Below are 19,541 nucleotides of genomic sequence, written 5' to 3'. Positions count from 1 at the left end.
CAACCCGCCTACGCCCCCCCCAGTTTCCTGGTAATCTCTAGTTAAGTCCAGATCCAACTCGCACATTGGCTCATGGGGCTGCATTAAATTCCGCCTTGTATCTTATTTGTTCATTGTACCTACATCTTCCATCCCCCTTGATTCAAATTCAAAGCCTTTATTCTAGTCAGGAAATCCCTTAATTACCATTCCGCACCCTACCTCTGCAACCTCCTGTGCTCTAGCTCTATGTCCAAGACTGTCCTATGGTCCTCCATTTCCAATGTTCCTCACTTAGCTGGCAGAGCTTCCAGCTGTTTATATCAACTCTCTGGAGCTCCCTCCCTAAATGGCTCTGCTTTGCCACTTCTCATCCAGTTAATAAAAGCCTCCTCAAAATCTATAACAAAAACAGAATTACCTGGAAAAACTCAGCAGGTCTGGCAGCATCGGCGGAGAAGAAAAGAGTTGACGTTTCGAGTCCTCATGACCCTTCAACAGAACCAGTTCTGTTGAAGGGTCATGAGGACTCAAAACGTCAACTCTTTTCTTCTCCGCCGATGCTGCCAGACCTGCTGAGTTTTTCCAGGTAATTCTGTTTTTGTTTTGGATTTCCAGCATCCGCAGTTTTTTGTTTTTATCCTCAAAATCTATCATTGACCTTATTTGCCATTTTATTCTAATTGTCCTACTGCTTGTCCTGATATGTAAAATATTTATCATATTAAATCTGCAAGTTGTTTTTACATGATTTACAAAACAATTACCAAGTTTTCATATTGACACCCTCACTTTTGCCAAATGCAAAGAAAGCAATGTTACATTAAGATTGTTCTCAACAGAGACCAAAATACACTGGAAACAGCTATAGCAACTGCACTAAACACATATACCATAACACTCAAGTTCACATACTGTACATTTCTCATTATTGTGAAAGTTTAAAGGCCTTTGGTTAATCTCTAGTTAAGTCCAGATCCAACTTGCACACTGGCTCATTGTTTACACCATTCTCAACACAAACAATGAACAAGGCATGAATGAAGCTTCAGTGCAACATTTTGAGACAACGCTAGCTGATCACTCATGCTGTTGCACACAGGGAATCAAGACCAAGTGTATTAAGTACACCCAAGTACAAAGCAATCTCTATTTAACATCTACAATTGTCTTCAGGCAAAGAACAGATGTAATTCAATTCCTATATCAATAGATTTAACAAAGAACTAGAGAAAAGCATAAAGTAAACCGGAGTTGTAATATTTCTGACTCAATTGATTGATTTTACTATTACAAATTTAAGTGGATTCTTCAATAGTTCCTTTAAATTATTTAATAGATATCTGTACCATAAAGTACAGCTGCTAATGTACTTCCATTGTTCAATTAGGAATAATCCATGTGAACGATGCAGATCAACACATTCAAAATTCATGCAATTAGATCTTTCAATTGAATTTTATTTTCAATCCAAGGAATGCCATGGACTATAATACTCAATTTCAGAAGTTTTGTTTTTAAACCCAAGTACAAAGTTATTTCTATTTAACATCTACAATTATCATAGATCTGCAAATAAATTGAAAGCTATCACTAATACGCAGCAAAGAATCAATTTCCACTGTGGAAAAAGTGGAGGAGGTCTGTGTTTTCAATCAAATTCAGATTGTGCACTCGAGTACAGAAGTTACTGTATCATACATATGTCACATAATGGCATAAATTTCCTTAACTATAGGAAAATCTTTTCCTCAAGAACAGGTTCTTTGTTTCCTAAGACATCAAAGAATGTTGCTTCAAGTATATCTGCTCTGGATAAGTGTCTACATGTAAAATTATAAAACAGTGCAAATAACTAAGCCAGGATGACTATTTGCTCTACTTTTTTCTGAAACAATGGTTTTAGAAATATCCATTTTATGCTCACCCTTTTCAAATGACTGTATTTACATATTATTATCAGCATTTCATTATACATTGCTGAAACTTGCTGAATATCAGCAGAACAATCCTGTGACAGTGGCATGGCTTAGCTGCAATTACGTAAGTACATTTTATTTCAGCGAATGCATGAAATTATCCAAGTTATATTCTGTGTCATATTGTTGCTGATCCCAAAGTTCTCCAAGGTTCTCCAAGATTGCTTTTACAGACGGTTTCTCAGTGGAACTAGATCCCTTATCTTCCTGGCCATCCTTTAAAAAAAGAAAAAAAAAGGTATAATGAAAAGTGAAGATACTTCCTCAAATCATATAGCAACTCAATCATTAGCAACAACCAGTAAGTAGCCCAATTCTTAAATCAAATGGCAAAAGATCAGGACTTCCTCAATCATAGCATAAAACAGTTTTAACTTCAGGGAGCGTTGTTGACTGCAGACACAATCTCCTATCGAGGGGGCTTACACTTATGTGTTCTGTTCTTTGGATGCCCTAAGCTACAAACTGAAGTAGTCATATGGACTCAAAATGTTAACTCTGTTTTTCTCTTCACAGACGCTGTCAGACCTGCTGAGTTTTTCCAGCATTTTCTGTTTTTATTTGAAATGTTCATGGGCTTTGGGTTCTGCCATTATATTGAATGCTTCCTTGTTTTCCTAAATGCACAAATCACTTTGTGCCTTGGCACCACACTGTTTCATAGAACAGCAATGAATCAGCATTGGAATCATATAATGGTTACAGCTGGAGAAGATGGACATTCAGCCCTTTTGATTCCATGTTGGCTCTGCAAGAGCAAATTTGCTGGTGTCACTCTTCTGCCCATCGATCAGATCTATTTTGACTGTTTCAAAAAAGAGCTTGTTGACACGCTGCCATTAATTCAGACCTATGTATATTTAGAAATACATTTTCTTTCCTTTTTACTTGCTTTCTCGTTCCAATTTCCCAGCCCTGACCAGCATGTGTCACAACATACAACTGTGATGTGACATGATTTTCAATTCCCATCTGAAACAGCCTCACAGCCTCCAATGGATCTACAGTAAATGTGGTACAGAGCATAGATCTCTGTAAGAACACTGCTCTCGCAAGACTCAAAAAGAAAGGTGAAAATGCTATAAGGTCATGTTTATGTTGAAGACCTTCCCTTCGTGACAGAAAAATATTAAAGCCAAGTAAAGCTCAAAATTTCTCATGATAAACCAATATCCTTTATCTAAATGTGAACTATTACTAAAAGATTTCCATTCCTGCCAATTTGGGGTCTAATGTAAATCATACTGGTTTACTGAACGTCTCTATGGCTTTAATCCTCCTAGTCAGTCAACATTTAAGAAAAACTATTACTTTGGTTTGTTGAATATGGTGGTAAAATGTCAAAACACACACAAAAAAAATCAGTCTCAACTGTCATCATATGTAGGTCCTGAGTATACCTCAGGATGTTCTCTGCTGGTATTACGCAAGATTTGTAGAATCATCATCCAATTTCTATTCCCTCCTTATACCACATCATAAAAAATGGAAGGAAGATCTAGATACTCTTTGTTTTTTTGCAGTTGCCAAAGGAAATGTAGATATCTTCCTTTTTTCTTACCCAAGGATTCTCCTCTACTTCAACCTTGCCCATTCCATTTCCTGCTCTCACCCCTTGCCTTCCCTGCCAGAATCTTAATAGTGTTCCCATTGTCCTTACCTTAAACCCTACATCAGCACCCACATTCAACAGATCATTCTTCACTATTTATATTAATTCATGTGTGAAACCATTACCAAACACATTCGCTCTATTTAGCATTCCAAAGGGGCCATTCCCTCTGCAACATCCTGGTCCATCCATCAATCACCCCCAACACCCCCTCCCCTTCCCCTTCCCACGCAGGTGTAGAAGATGCAACACTTGCTCTTTGACCTCCTCCATTCCCACCATCCAGGGCCCCAAACACTCCTTCCAGGTAAAATAGCAACTCATCTCCACTAGATCCATCTTTTGTTCCTTTACCATTACTATCTCATTTTGCTTTGCAATATGATCCCTTTTGTCATTTAATCTCTCCTGCCTTCCACCCAAACACAGACCTTCCCTTATGATATCTCCATCCCACTTTGTTCCCTACCTCTGTAATTGCTTCAAACCTGTTACAGTTCTAACTTTTTCCCAGTTCTAATGAAAGGTTGTTAATCTGAAACATTAACTCGGTTTCTTTCTTCACAGATGCTGCCTGACTTGCTGAGCACTTCCAGCATTTTCTGTTTATGTTTCAGATTTCCAGCATCCACAGTATTTTGCTTTTGTTTCAAAATTTTCCTACTTCACCTTGTCAAGAGTGAATAAATCCAAAAGCTGGTCTGTTCCCATGCTCTGGAAACTTGCGTTCTCTTGGCTAATGACAGTATTTGCAATACTCATTTTAAACTTCTGTAATCCCATGATCTTTTCTTCCAACGTTCCTCTTGTTATTAATCTATAAACATTAACAACTCGTTTCTGGAAGATAAAGAAAAAAATGTTTAAATATTCAAAGTAATGACTTTTCACCCAGGTTCCTGGGCTGCTAGAGTCTGCATCAAATTATCAAATTCCATGCTTGTATTTCTACTTGCTTTGCACCCTCCTGTCCCCCACCCAACTCTGATATTCAAAACTTCTGTGTCTTGTAAATGTCTGATTTCCCTTATTTGTTTGATATTATTTCATGCTTCTATCACTTCAGCCATTAACAACCAATCCCCATTTTCCATTTAAGCACTTTTCTCATGGGCTGAATTTTGCTATCGGCGAGCAGGGGGTGGGGCCCGCTCGCTGTCGCATAAAATGACGCGGGATGAGGTCAGGGGGAACCCCCTACGTCATACCTCCCCATTTAAATTTTCAGGAAGGCGGGCCTGCAGCAAAATCAGCTGGTTGGTGGGCAGGCCAGGAGCCCCGGTGGGCAATAGAAAAAACATGAAACCTCATCCACCGGCGGGATGAGGTTTCATGTAGGGATTTAAAAAGTTTAATAAAGTTTTAGTGTAATTTATGAACATGTCCCATCTCATGTGATATTGTCACATGAGGGGGCTATGTTAAGAGTTTTTTTTTCTATTTTTAATGTTTTTAAAACTGTCAGCGATCTCCCTGAGGCAGCACTTAGCCTCAGGGAGATGTGCGCTCTTTCGTGCGCACGCGCAAAAGAGCGCACTCTCGCTTTTGGGGAATCCCCCCCGCCGCCCGCATAGCGCTTCCCAGCGGACGTCACGCTGGGTGGGCCTTAATTGGCCCGCCCATGTAAAATGGCGGCGGGCCCCACTTCTCCAGCGGAGATCGGCTTCCCGCCCGCTGGAGATTGGGTTGGGTCCGCCCACCCGGAAGGCAGAAAATTCTGCCCCATGTGTGTGCAATTGTTTGCATTATCTTTCCACCCCATCCCTTTGTTATATTCCTTTTAAATGCTATTCATCTACAATATCTTCCAAGATAGATGAAGGGTCTGAAATGTTAACTTGCTTATTCCCCTCACAGATACTGATTGACCTGAGTGTTTTGAGAGCTTTCCATTTTTGTTTATGGACTCTTTTTTTGTCAATTTTACTCATATTCAGTGAAAAGTTGGTCAAGACAGGCCAAAGTCAGCATATTCAAACAAACAGCTGTTACAACCAACAAATCACTTCCTCAGTCAGAATCAGCCAAGCATGTGACAATACTCATGTAGCAGAGTTAGGTGACACTAATAAAGCTTTGTAATAAAAATGTTGTAGGTATCTGAAAATTAAATATAATAATTGTTCCCAATCTGCAATATTACTTCTGAAACTTCCTTGAGAATTATGCTTTAAATTGTAAAAAAAAAGTTTCATACAGGTAACCTTGGTGGTAGTTTATTTAGCAGGAAGAAATAGAAAAAAACTTTTGCATTAAAAGCACTCTCCATTGTCACTAATGGCTTCAGTTCCATTTATCGAGGCTGGATGTGGCTAGTAAAGCATTTATTGTCCATCCTCAAGTGCCCTCAAGAAGGTGGTGGTGAGCTGCCGCCTTGAACTGCTGCAGTCCATGTGGTGTACGTACACCCACAGTGTTGTTAGGTAGGGAGTTCCAGGATTTTGACCCGGCGACAGTGAAGGAATGACATTTCACAAATATAAGATTAGCTTTTCAGGTTCAGTAGGAGTGTTTAGCAGTAATTATGAAGGCAGCATGAGGTTAAAAACCCATCTACACCTTATTCAACAGGGCAAAACCCTTGAGATAGTTATAGAGTGAGATTAATATGTAGAAGTAGGAGTTCTTGTCAATTCATGTTTGCCATGGAGATTGCCTTACAGCGCACGCTAGCAAGAGCGTACACTCACTCAGAGCAACTTCTGGATTTCCATGTTATTCTGGGCTTGACTAAACTCCTGAAGTTGCTGTCAATTTCAGTGAAGCAAAAACAGAAAGTACTGACAACTTTGCCACATGGCCACAGCAAAATCTGAGCCTTTTTATTCCTTCATGGGAAGTGGACATCGCTGATAAGGCCAGCATTTGTTGCCCATCCCTAAATGCCCTTAAACTGAGTGGCTCCCTAGGCCCTTTCAGAGGACAGTTCAACGTCAACCACATTGTGTGGATCTGGAGTCACATGTTGGCCAGACCAGGCAAGGATGGCAGATTTCCTTCCCCAAAGGACATTAGTGAATCAGATAGGTTTTTATGACAATTGATGACAATTTCATGGCCACCATTATTCGGACCATCTTTCAATTTCAGACTTTTAAAAAAAAAGTAATTACATTTGATTTGAACTCTTGATCCCAGAGCATTAGCCTGGGCCTCTGGAATACTAGTCCAGTGAAATTACCACTACGCCACCATCTCCCTCACAGAAACTGCACTTTTAGGTAACAAAAGAAAGTAACCTCTAAGTAAATGTCTGCACTGTTTCAAGCAATTACACTGTCAAAAAATCTGATCACCTTCAATGCTTTATAATACAACCTAATGGCTTTAAAATAATTTAAAGAGCACATTACCTGTCCAATACGATGAGCTCGATCCATTGCTTGCAGGTCACGCATTGGGTTCCAATCATGTTCTACAAACACTACGGTATCTGCTCCAGTGAGATTAAGACCTAGCCCACCCACGTGGGTGGTTAACAGCAAGACATCTATAGAAGGGTCATTATTAAACCTAACAAAATACAAATATATTAGTGTTTAATTAATATAAATGTATATAATTCAACAAGGCGTACTTCATGCTATATTCACATTCTGTGCTTAAAATATTTTGTTCAGAAGTAAAATCTTATTAAGTACACACAAGTTATTGGTTGACCATTGTTATATAATTCAAGGAATTTTTTTCCCTTTCCTCCAAGCTTTTAATATATTTAGATTGGTTGTTGTGTTATGGATTTGCTGAAAAACAGGCTTTTTTTTAAAGCTTTTTGTCTTGCACTCATCAGGACAATTTGCAAGAAAATACCAATGTCAGGGGAAAGAACATATTTATACTTTATGAGAAGAGAGTGCTGATTGTTGCAAGTGAACAACTGGTGCTTTCTCCATGGCAATCCCTCTACCAGAGTCTACTTGCCAACCTATCAGCACACTCCTCCAAAATATAAACATGTTGTTTCCCCTGACATTGGTTATTTTCTTGCGAATTGTCCTGATGAGTGCAAGAAAAAAAGCTTTAACAAAAAAAACGCTCTTTTTTCAGCAATTCTCAAGTTCTTTACTACCAAATGACTGCCTATAAGTTAGTGTGAATTTGATAGTTTTAGGCTGAGTGATAGTGTGCTGTTTTTCTACCAGTCAAAGGAGTTCAGAAGTGCATGGTGGGCAACCCATGTAATCTCTAGCATGAAATAACGTACTTTTGTCCATTACCTGCAAAAGATATAGCTCAGAAGTATAGAAGGGGGCCATCCTAGATAATGCAATTCTAGCAGGTTGCTAGATGCGAATAGTGAACTGTACTAGAAGCTATTGGTTTCTCTGCAGTATTCCTCAGTCAACACACTGCTCGTCTCCCCCTCTTCTCCTGTAGGTGCTGATGTTTGATGATGTATAGCTCTACAGGCTGTAGCAGTCCTTTGGTATAAAAGTAGCCATTCTTTATGCATGAGACTAGACAGTATCATATCTTTCAACCAGAGAGGGTAGTTCAGTTCCTCCTCACTCACTCTCCATATGGGAGCCACATAATAGGAGTGGGAATCCTTGCTGATCTTTCTCTTTCCTTATCCAGAAAGAAAAAGCTGTCATGGCCAGGTCAACAAAGTACAGGGATGAACACTGGAAATGTCTGGTCTATGTGGCCTATTGCAGGACATACTACAATTAACCACTAGGCCATTGGAGACCTTACACTAAGTATTATACAATGCATCTATCAGTTCTTGGATATCTTACTTACCTTGCTACAATGGAATGTCTCTGGCCTGCAGGCACACTGCCATCCAATCTTAAGTAAGTAATACTTGACATCTGAGGTTTAAGCAAATCATGTTCTACAATGTCCAACATGCTCTTCAGCTGACAGAAAATGAGAACTCTATGTTGAGCTACAACAGACTCAGTACCATTTTCTGAGGCTCCACTATTGCCAAGTCCACAGTCAAGCAGCAACTAGAAGAAGAACATAGTTTTTAAAAAATTTAGTGAGTGTAATTTCAAAAGAGCATGAATTCAAGGTGAGAAATTGGAAAAAAAGTAGGGTGCCATGTAACATGTTGAGGACTTAGAGCTCTAGTGTTTCCAACCTTTAGTTTTTCAAACTCATCTGCCATCATAAAACAAATTTCTTTGGTCCAGCTCCTTGGTTAGGTTTACATGGTTACATAAATTATGTAAAATTTATGACAGAGAAACAAACCATTCAGCTCAACAAGTCCTATGCCACTGTTTATGTTCCACATGATATGTAGATGCTCAGCAATGCATAATGCAATGAGTACTAGCCGAATGAAATCTTTGTGCCCCATCACTAACATTGTTACGGAGTTGAGAATAGACATTGTCCCGCTTCGCCCTTGCCTCAGTTCATATGCTGCAGTTAACTCTCATCCATGCCTGCTACCTTGACTATTGCAACACTTCTGGCTGGCCTCCCACATTCCACTCTCTATAAACTTGAAGTCATTCAAAACTCTGCTTTTGATGTCCTTACCAGCATCAAGTTCCATTTGCCCATCATTGCCTACATTGGCTCCTTGTCAGGAAATGCCTTGATTTTAAAATTCTTATCCTTGTCTGCAAATTTCTCCATGGCCTCATCTCTCCCTATCCCTGTAATCTCCTTCTGCTCAATATATCCCAATGTATCATATATCTGCACTCTTCCAATTCTGACCCTTTGAGCATTCCTGATTTTAAATGCTTCACCACTGGTGGCCGTGCCTTCAGTTGCCTCCGCCCTAAGCTCTGAAAGTCCCTCCCCAGCTTCAGATCAAACTTGCACGTCTTTCTCAATAAACTTGCTGACAAGATAAACTGGCAGGCTTAATGCTACTCAGAAAGAACCTGAATGATGCAGTTTCCTCAAGCACTTTAAAGCCTAGAAACAAAAATTATCAATTCAAATATGCGATCTTGTTTGTCTTTTACAATGATTGCTTACTGAATTAGAACATTGTCTCAAGGTATTGGCCAATCAAAATGGTCAGATAACATCGGCAGCAGACAATCCTGATCCTAGAACAAATTGTTTAGGTGGGGTAGGTTGCAGGAATGTAGCTTGAGACGACAAGTAAAGGCAGACAAAGGTGAAAAATAATCAATTTTTTCAAATCACTCCAGCAAATTTTGGCAATCATTTTAAAATTAATGAGGCAATGTTATTCTTTGTGTGAGTGTGTGCACATGTACATGAGTGCAAGCATGGGTGTGTGGGCGGGTGAGTGTGGATGAGCATAAGTGAAATTAAAAGAGGAAAAAAATAAAATCCTGTGAGCAGCTCTTTGGTATACAGCTTTCAAAACTTTCTGCACATAAAAATGTTTGTGATATTTTAAAACTTGCTTAAAGGCCGCTAGTGTAATATAACAGTTCTTCAAATTGGTCTAGATGAATAATCATCCCCAAGCACAATTTAACACAGTACCTGTTTTAAAGCAGAGAGTTTAGGAGCATGTTGAATATCATGAAGAGATGAATTTTGAACAGCAAGCTGCTCTATAATATGCTGGAATTCTGGATGTTGGGAAGTCAGTACCAAGGCTGGATGATTGCAGAGCTTCCTCAAGTACTGCAAGGCCTGGAAATAAAGTATCAATTCAAATATGCTATCTGGTTTGCTCTTTACTATGATTGCTTACAGAATCAAAAAGTTGCATCAGAGTATTTATGCAGTCATTTGCCTTCTACATTGATAATTTCTCTAAAATTTTATTCACAGCTAACATTTTCTGTGCTTGCAGGAAGGTAACACCACATTTATAGCTAATTTTAAGCTGCAAAGTACGTATATGGTATGTATACTTTACATAATACTTTCCTTTCAGTCCTCTTAAAGCTGAGTGACAACATGACACTATATTCCGTTTACTTTCCCACATCGCTATCTTAAGCCTCAGTTAATGTGCTTTCTGCCTCATTTCCCTTCCTCACCATAAACTTCTTGCCACTATTTTACTGGTGAGCTGGGCTGCTGGCCATTTGGTTTTTGAAAGATTTTGTGTTATAATGTGTAGCTAACCTAGAAGAGTAGGGGAAACAGGCAGAAGACTTGATAGCAGGGGTGGAATGACAGAGGTGATGGAATAAGGAAAGAAGGCAGGAAGGGAAGAGCAGCATGGAAGGGACAAGGGCAGAAAGGACAGAACATGCTATAGGATAGTGCAAGAAAGATAAACATAAACAGGCTATAATGACTACACCCCTGTTGCAGTTCTTGAATTATATTCAACTTCAAAAAGTATATCAAGTTGAAGAGCAAAATGTGCCTTTTCCAATCCCAATTTGAGTCTTTCAAAAGACAAAAACTCAATTTCAAAAGCAAGTAAAACATCTTGTGTTTTGTTGATAATTAGAAAACGTAAATAATCTGAGAGAGAATGAGAAAGGGAGCGTTAGGGAGGTGAAAGAAGAGTGCAAGAAAGTGCAAGCAAGACAATAAGAGCGCACAAGACAGGTACAGACAGTGATGCACAGTATCTAACCTCTGTATCAATGTTGGTGGAGTTTATTTAGAACAAAATACAGCATCTACATAGTTTCCTAATTTGCATGGCCTCATAATGCAGTGCTCAAATTCACCAGAGTGCATCTCTTCTCCATTATTATCAACAAACATTAATATATAAAAATGTTCTTAGGGGCAGAATTTTGCCCTCGGCAGAGGTGCTCGGTGGGGAGGTCGGGAAGCCGACTGCTGCCCACGATTGGTACTGCACCGCAATTTTATGCGGGCGGGCCAATTAAGACCTGCCCAGGGTGGAATGTGAGCAGCTGGTCATCCGACGTCAACGTGCTTTATTTCACACGGGCCCATACGACAAAGGGTAAAATTCTGCCCTAGGTGTTTCACAGTTGCATAAGGAAACAGATAGAATGCGAGTAGGGGGGTTGACTCAAAGGTTGGTTAAAGAGCTGACTTTAAGAGGGTCTTAAGAGGCAGAAAGGAATGTAGGGAGGCAGGGAGGTTTAAGGAGTGGAATGGGCATAAGCAGCTGACAGCATGGTTGGCAAAGGTGGGGCAATGTACAAGAGGCTGGATTCAAAGGTATAGTGACTTTGGGAGGAAAAGATTTGAACGCTGAAGGGGGTTAGAAGATATGGAGGATCAAGATTTAAATATGAAAATTTTAAACTTGACGGACTGGAGGAGCATCAGCTAATGTAGGCCAATCATAGAGCACAGGTGATGTCAGCACGACAGTGTGGAATAGGGTGCAGCAGAGATTTTGATGAGCTGATATTTACAGACAGTGGGGGATGAGAGGCCAGCTAATAACACATTGGAATAGTTGAGATGATAAAGGCATGGATGAGGTTGTTTGTAGCCAATGAGCAGAGACAGGGATGGAGACGGCCGATACAATAGAGGTAGAAGTAGGTGGTATTTCTAATGAGAAGGGATGGAATCAGAAACTCAGCTTGTAGACGAATAGGGTGCTGAGGTAGCGCATAGTCTGATTCACCTCGAGACCGAGGTCAGTGAGTGGGATGTGCCTATATCTCATGAACAAAAAAATAAAAGAGGAAAATAACTGAAAATGTATTTAAATTAGTTAAATGTAACATGTTGTTGATTTGGCCTCACTTCTAGGAGGTTGTCTGATCCGCCTTGAACAGATGAACACTTCTGGTCTCAGTCTGTGGGTATGTTCTTGTCAAGGAACAAAACTAAACCTAGTCAATCATTTTGGGCCTCATGTTTCACCCTATCACACCCACTTCACCAAACTGCTCCACACCTTGATACCTGTTCAATATTCTGCTTCCCTCTATGTGATCCTTTTCTTACCTTGCATCCATGTCTGCCCATGAGCAAAGACACACAAGATGCATTTGTTATTAAAAATTAAATAATGAAATTCAAATGATTCAATGCAAATCAATGGAATCTCAATGCAGGAACAGAATACTGTAAATCGCTAAGTTTTTTTTTGGAGACAAAGGCTTTCATTTGTGTTGACAAACCTTACACAAGCATCTATTACTTCCATCAGTATTTTAATAATCCAGAATTGATCCAAAGTAAATAGCAAGCTAAATATAACTCTTGCAGAACTAGAATATCCGAGCATTAGCCTCAAGTACAGTTCTGTTTTGGGAGAATCAAGAAACATATTTACCTGAAATACATGTCCAGTAGCCTTCAATTTAGGTTTTTCATTTTCTTCTGAGAGTGTACCTGTAGATATTGTTTCTTCAACATCACACTTAGCACGGGATTTGGCAAAATCTTCATACAGCTGTACCTATAAATAAAAGAACACGGTGTCAAAGTGAACATGAAGTGGCAAGGAATAAGAAAGTATTATTAGCCCAACAAACATTTATCCTACAGAATATTCTCCATTTTGGTAGGGTCATTTCAAGAATCGCTATTTATGAAATTATTGACAGTCTTAAATTATTTATAGTCCTAAATTTTATCACCATGATTCCCAAACAATTTTCCTGGAATTCTTAAGCTTTCTACAAAAGTAAAAAATGAAATTCAGGTCATAATTAAATCGGTTAAAAATAATTAAGTGTCTTATTGGACCATTTTTCATGAGCTATGTGATATGACAACATACCTGTAAAGCACTGAGATTACAGTAATAGTCTTGAATAATCTTGGGTGGAAGATCCTGAAGAACATCTTCTTTCATTCTACGTAGCAGGAATGGGAGCACTTGTCGATGTAATGCTTCCATTGCAAGAACACCTATGGCATGTGTATTGCATAATGGATGATGTTTACTCTGAATTGCTGATTAACTAATGCATAAATACAAAACTGAAATCTCATCACACCAAATTACTCTTTAATACATTGATTAGCATCTTTTCAACAAAAAGATTGATGCACAATTGCAGGCTCATTCTACAACAGTTTGAATAAGATGGAATTAATAAAATTACAAAATATCAACCAAAGCACTCTACTTAATGGACAAGATTTAAAATAAAGTAAAATACTCTTATACTTACCACTTCATTATTTTTACATACTTGTTTTAAAAAAGAATGCCAATTTATTTGAACATTACATTTAAATGTACCATTTTGTCATTAAAAAAATTCAAAATACTTCACTGGTGCAACTCCTACTCTTCCCACACCTCATTTGCAAGAGTCATATAAGCACCAGGCAATGGTGTGCCCATCAGATCTGATTTCATACCTCATTATTCAGAAAACAAGTCCAGAACATGGCAGGACCGGATTACACCTATGCAGCCCACCCAGATTAAAAATGGCAGGCCAATTAACAAGAGCAACCTGGTACAAGGATTGCACTCAGAAATATAGGCCAGAACTTTTAGCTTGGTGGGCGGGCATGCGCCCAACCCGACCGAGCGTGAAATAACGTCAGCTGAACATGCTGATGTCAATGCGCAGTCGTGCGATAGTTCGGTTGGTGGGTGCATGCCGGAGCTGGCAGCGTGCCTGCCGACAATTAAAAGGCCTATTAAGGCCATTAAATTATCAACTGTCCTTAATTTTTCACTGCCCGTTCAACCTAACGGTTGACAGGTAGGCGAAAAGGCCAAGTGGCCTTTGCATTTTTTTGGAAACCTCATCCACGGGCAGGATGAGGTTTACAAAAGCAAATACAAATGAAATAACAACTTTAATTTTTAATTAAAAACATGTCCCTGCTCATGTGACAGGGTCACACGCGGGGATGGTTTATAAAATTTTTCTGATGTTTAATAACTTTTTCAATATATCCTTCATCTTCCCGAGGCAGCTCTGTGCCTCAGCGAGATTATTCAGCGCTCTTTCACGCACACGCGTGAAGTTTGTGCTCAGCCGGCTAGCACTCCCCCCACCCCCCTGCACAGGCACTGATCCCGCATGCCAAGGGCAAAATTCTGCCGATAAACTTTTAAAACCAAAAATAAAATTGCTTTGTTAACTTCTTGCAAATTATAGGAACAACATTTTTTGTGTAACATGAAAGGTAAATCACTTTATGGGATTTCAAGTACAGTAACATTCAAAATATCATGATACAGAAGATGGTTTTGTGCATTTCCTGCTGCATAGTTGAATTTAGATACAAATTGTTAGTTAATTCCTTGACAGGACAATTACTAGCTACTTTTCTTTGTCATGAAGAGTGAAGAGTTTAATGCTCCTTTTAAACAAAAATTACTGAAGAACTGGGCAGTACTATAATAATAATAATAATAATGATGAAGCAGTACTAGTGCCTCCAGTGACACAGTATCATTCCAACTTTCTGGGGATAAACAACTAACTCCAGCAATGATCTGAACTAATATGGTACATACAAATCTTCCATAGTCAGCAAGGACAGTCCATTCCAGAAAATTAGCATATTAGCAATGGAGACTTAGAAAATTGTACATGTATGAAGCTTATTTCTTCATTATCCATTTACAGGAATAGTTCAAAGGATGAGGGATTACAATCACACGGATGGACTGGAGAAGCTGGAGATGTTCACTTTAGAGCCAGAGTCATTTACGGCACAGAAGGAGGTCATTCAGCCCACTGAGTCCATGCTGGCTCCCCACAGAGCAATCTAGTCAGCCCCACACCCCCGTTCTATTTTAGAGCACAGAAGACCAAGAGGACATCTGATATAGGTGTTTAAAATTATGAAGGGCTTAGATAGAGTAGATAAAGAGAAACTGCTTCCAATGGTTGAAGGCCAGGTAGCCAGAGGGTGATTGATTGGTAAAAGAGTCAGAGGCGACACAAGTGGTTAGGATTTGGAATGCACTGTCTGATAGGGTGATGGAAACATATGAATACATATTCAAGAGTAGCCATCACATGGGAATGGGGTAAATATTTGAAGGAAAAGAAAAGATGGAGAATGGGGGAAATTGCGAAAAAGGTAAGAATTACAGCCTAAAATTGTATTTAAGTGTTTACTCCGCAAGTTTAGAGTTAATATTACTCATTAATGCTTGAGTGTCTCAGTGTCATCTGGAAACTTCCAAAAACATTTGACCCAGCAATTTAGAAATTACATAGAATCTGCTAGCATTCCAAGGAGTAAAAACATGGAAGGTAACTTGCCAAAGGAATTTTCATGTCTAAAGTAAGTGTATTGACATATTTTACACAATATCTGAGCTACCAGAAGATAAAACAGCAAATTACCCAAAAATGGTAATACTGCATTTTGATAAATGAGTAACAAAATCATAAGGGAGAACTTTCTCCCTGTCAGACAGGCTGGTTGGGAGCAGGGCCGATCGCTGCCCGCGATCGGCTCCGTGCCGCCATTTGACGTGAGCGGGCCAATTAAGGCCCACCCAGCGTGACACACGACCGGTAGCGCTCAGCGCTACTTGTGCGGGCGGGGAGAAGAGGGAGAGTCGGAGCCTGCGCGAAAGAGCACAGAAGTCTCCCTGAGGCATGGAGCTGCCTCAGGAGATCAAGTACATATTGAGATTTTTCAATAAAGAAACATAAAAATTATTTACACATGTCCCATCATGTGACAGTGTCACATGAGCTGGGGCATGTTTATTAAATGTGAAAAATGTATTTATTTATTTAATAAAACCTTCAAGAAACCTCATCCTGCCCGTGGATAAGGTTTCCTGAAAAACGCGAAGGCTGCTTGGGCTCTTTGCCTGCCTGCCAGCCTTAATTATGTTAATTGGTTTCTTAATGGCCTTAACAGGCCTTTGACAGTTCGGCGGGCGTGCAGCTGCATCCGACGTGCGCCCGCCGAATGAAAGATCTGAATGACGCACAGTGACGTTGAGAAGCACGTTCGACGTCACCACGCGTCATTTTACGCATCGGCGTGCCGAGCTCATCCCCACACGCTGACGTGAAAATTCTCCCCATAATCACAGAATGATACAGCACAGGAGGACAACATTCAGCTCAGTGTCTTTGTTGGTGTCTGTTCTTTGGTAGAGTTATCCAATTAATCTCAATTCCCTGCCTTTACCTCAAAGCTCTAAATTTTTCCCTTCAAGTATTTAACCAATTCTCTTTTGAATGTTTCTATTGAATCTGCTTTCAGGCAGTGCATTTTAGATCACAAAATACCCAAACAAACCCTCTATCTATACTTAAATTTACATAGAATCAGATGTGAATTATGCACTATTATGCAGCTAACTGGGTTCAAAATGTAACCTTACCTGCTTCCTGCTCCCTTGAAGAACTCCTAGCATCTCTGCTAGCTAATATTGGCTTTCCATAACGGGCTGCAAACTGCCGCTCAGTACCCAAAAATCCTGGCATTAGGAAGTCAAATAATGACCATAGTTCCAAGACATTGTTCTGCATTGACACAAATTGATTTTCAAAATGAATATTCCATGTACTTATACAAAATTTTCAGCAGCTCAATTTTTCTTATGCATATACTTCCAATTTATTCAATAATTTAAAGAGACTAAATAACATATTCTAACTGATAGATGTGTTGTCCAGGCTTTTTTCTTTATTCTTCCATGGGAGGCGGATATTGCTGGCAAAGCCTAAATTTGTTGCTCATCCCTAATTTCCCTTGAACTGAACATTTCAGAGGGCAGTTAAGAGTCAACCATATTTCTGCGGGTCTGGAGTCACATATAGGCCAGAGCGGCACATTTCCATCCCTAAAAGGACATTAGTGAATCAGATGGGTGTTTATGACAATCGATGATAGTTTCATGGTCGCCGTTGCTGAGTTTAGCTTAATTTTCCAGATTTATTAATTGAATTTAAATTTCACTAGCTGCTGCGGTGGGATTTGAACCCATGACCCCAGAACATTAGTCTGGGCCTCTGGAATACTAGTTCAGTGACATTACCACTATGCCACCATCTTACAGCCTGAAATGTAATAGACATTTTATCCCAACAGGAATTAATTAGTTCTTTGGGATAGTCTAAAAAACAGCAGCTAGAAACTTTGAACCTTCAGTGATTACTATATTACTTTGTAGAAGAAGAAATTATCATGAGGAATGAGGAAAACGCAGAGGCACTGAACAAATATTTTGTGTCTGTCTTCATAGTAAAGACATAAGTTTCATACCAGAGATAGAAGGTAACCTAGGGACTAAAAAGAGCGGTAAAATTAAGGAAAATAATATCAGCAGAGAAGTATTGTAGAAACTCAAGGGACTAAAATCCAATTAATCCTTGAGACCTGTTGGACTACACTCAAGGGCTCTAAAAGAGATAGCAGCAAAAGTAGCGGATGTGCTAGCTATGATTTTCCAAAATTTCTTAGATTCAGGAAAGGTCCCATTAGATTGGAAGTTGGCAAATGTCACACCGCTTTTCAAGAAAGGAGGGAGAGACCAGTTAGCCAAACATCAGGTGTTGGGAAAATGCTGGAATCTATTATTAAGGAAGTCTTAACAATGCACTTAGGAAAGCACAGTATGATTAGAACAAGTCAACACGATTTTACCAAAGGGAAATTCTGTTTGACAAATTTATTAGAGTTTTTTGAGGATGTAACTAGTAGAGTACGATAAAGGGGAACCAGTGGTACACCTGGATTTCCAAAAGGCTTTCGATAAGGTGACACACAAAAGGTTAATAGGCAAGATAAGGGCTCATGGAGTTGGGGATAATATTTTAGCAAGGATAGAGGATTGGGTAACAGATAGAAAGTAGAGAATGGGCATAAATGGGGCTTTTTCCAAGTTGGCAGGCAGTGAATAGTGGACTGCTGCAAGGATCAATACTGGAGCCTCAGCTTCTTACGATCTATATTAGTGCCTTAGATAAAGCTACAGCAAGTAATGTATCAAAGTTTGATGATGACACCAAGCTAGGTGAGAAGGCTGCAAAGAGAATTAAGACAGGTTAAGTGAGTGGCAGATGGAGTATAATGTAGGGAATTATGAAGTTATTCACTTTGGTCATCAGAATAGAAAAGTAGAATATTTTTTAATAAGCGTGAAACTTGTAAGCGTTGACGTTCAAAGAGACTTGGGTGTACTTGTGCAAGGAACGCAGAAAATTAGCATGTAGGTACAACAAGAAATTAGGAAGGCAAATGGTATGTTGGCCTTTATTGCAACGGGATTAACATAGAAAATAGAAACATAGAAAATAGGGGCAGGAGTAAGAATAAAGAAATGTTGCTGCGATTGTACAGAGTTTTGGTGAGACCACCTCTGGAATACTGTGTGCAGTTTTGTGCACTGGAGGTGGTACAACGAAGATTCACTAAATTGGTCCCTGGGATGAGGGGGTTGTCCTATGGTGAGAAGTCAAGTAAACTGGGCTTATATTCTCTGGAATTTAGAAGAATGGGAGGTGATCTCATTAAAACCTACAAAATTCTGAAGGGGTTTGATAGAGTGGATGCTGAGAGATTGTTTCTGCTGGTCAGGGAGGCTAAAACACAGGGGCACAGTCTCAGGATAAGCGGCTGATCATTTAGGACTGAGATGAGGAGAACTTACTTAACTCAAAGGGTTGTGGATCTTTGAAATTCTCTACCCCAGAGGGCTGCAGATGCTCCATAGTTGAATACATTTAAGGTTGGGATAGACAGATTTTTAATTCCCTGAGGGACCAAGGGATATGGGGAATGACAGCAAAATGAAGTTGAAGCACAAGATCAGCCATGAGCGTATTGAATGGTGGAGCAGGCTTAACGGCTGGTCTACTCCTGCTCCTATTTCTTGTGTTCTAGCAGATTACTCACCTAACCTGTTTTATCTATTTGAAAGAGACTGTGCACAATATTTAAAATGACTTCACCTTATAAATAGTTTCTGCATCACTGTGTGGAGATATGCAATAGCCACACATTTTATCCTGGTGATAACCACCTATTCTTGAGAAAGTTACTACTTTGGATTGTAGCCATCAAGCTAAAGCTAGAGTACTCCTGCCTAGCCTTTATTAAAAAAATATGAAGGGGGAGCTCCATGTAGTGAGAAATATACTTAGCTTGAGACCAGTGATATTTACATGTGATTTGTATGACTCAATAGCTTCTCATTATGACCGAAGCATTACTCAAAAAGTTGA

At 39.5% G+C, this 19,541-nt stretch overlaps 1 protein-coding gene across 3 annotated transcripts in view; it reads right to left on the bottom strand.

Moving 5' to 3' along the window:
* Nucleotides 1-1,418: 1,418 nt before the first annotated feature.
* The window catches only part of btaf1 (BTAF1 RNA polymerase II, B-TFIID transcription factor-associated), a 115,986-nt gene continuing 97,863 nt past the window's right edge, over nucleotides 1,419-19,541 (bottom strand). For all 3 annotated transcript variants that reach the window (XM_078564934.1, XM_078564936.1, XM_078564935.1), the window contains exons 31-38: nucleotides 16,697-16,838; nucleotides 13,148-13,278; nucleotides 12,698-12,823; nucleotides 10,003-10,155; nucleotides 8,317-8,528; nucleotides 6,924-7,083; nucleotides 4,240-4,410; nucleotides 1,419-2,174 (exon numbers count right to left, since the gene is read on the bottom strand). In XM_078564934.1, the coding sequence (XP_078421060.1) occupies nucleotides 2,034-2,174; nucleotides 4,240-4,410; nucleotides 6,924-7,083; nucleotides 8,317-8,528; nucleotides 10,003-10,155; nucleotides 12,698-12,823; nucleotides 13,148-13,278; nucleotides 16,697-16,838 (1,236 nt within the window). In that variant the 3' untranslated portion in view covers nucleotides 1,419-2,033. The remainder of the gene's footprint in view (nucleotides 2,175-4,239; nucleotides 4,411-6,923; nucleotides 7,084-8,316; nucleotides 8,529-10,002; nucleotides 10,156-12,697; nucleotides 12,824-13,147; nucleotides 13,279-16,696; nucleotides 16,839-19,541) is intronic.

This window comes from Cetorhinus maximus, chromosome 20, assembly GCF_964194155.1.
Source record: "Cetorhinus maximus chromosome 20, sCetMax3.hap1.1, whole genome shotgun sequence".
Lineage (NCBI taxonomy): Eukaryota > Metazoa > Chordata > Chondrichthyes > Lamniformes > Cetorhinidae > Cetorhinus > Cetorhinus maximus.
This window is presented reverse-complemented; position numbering and strand designations above follow the sequence as displayed.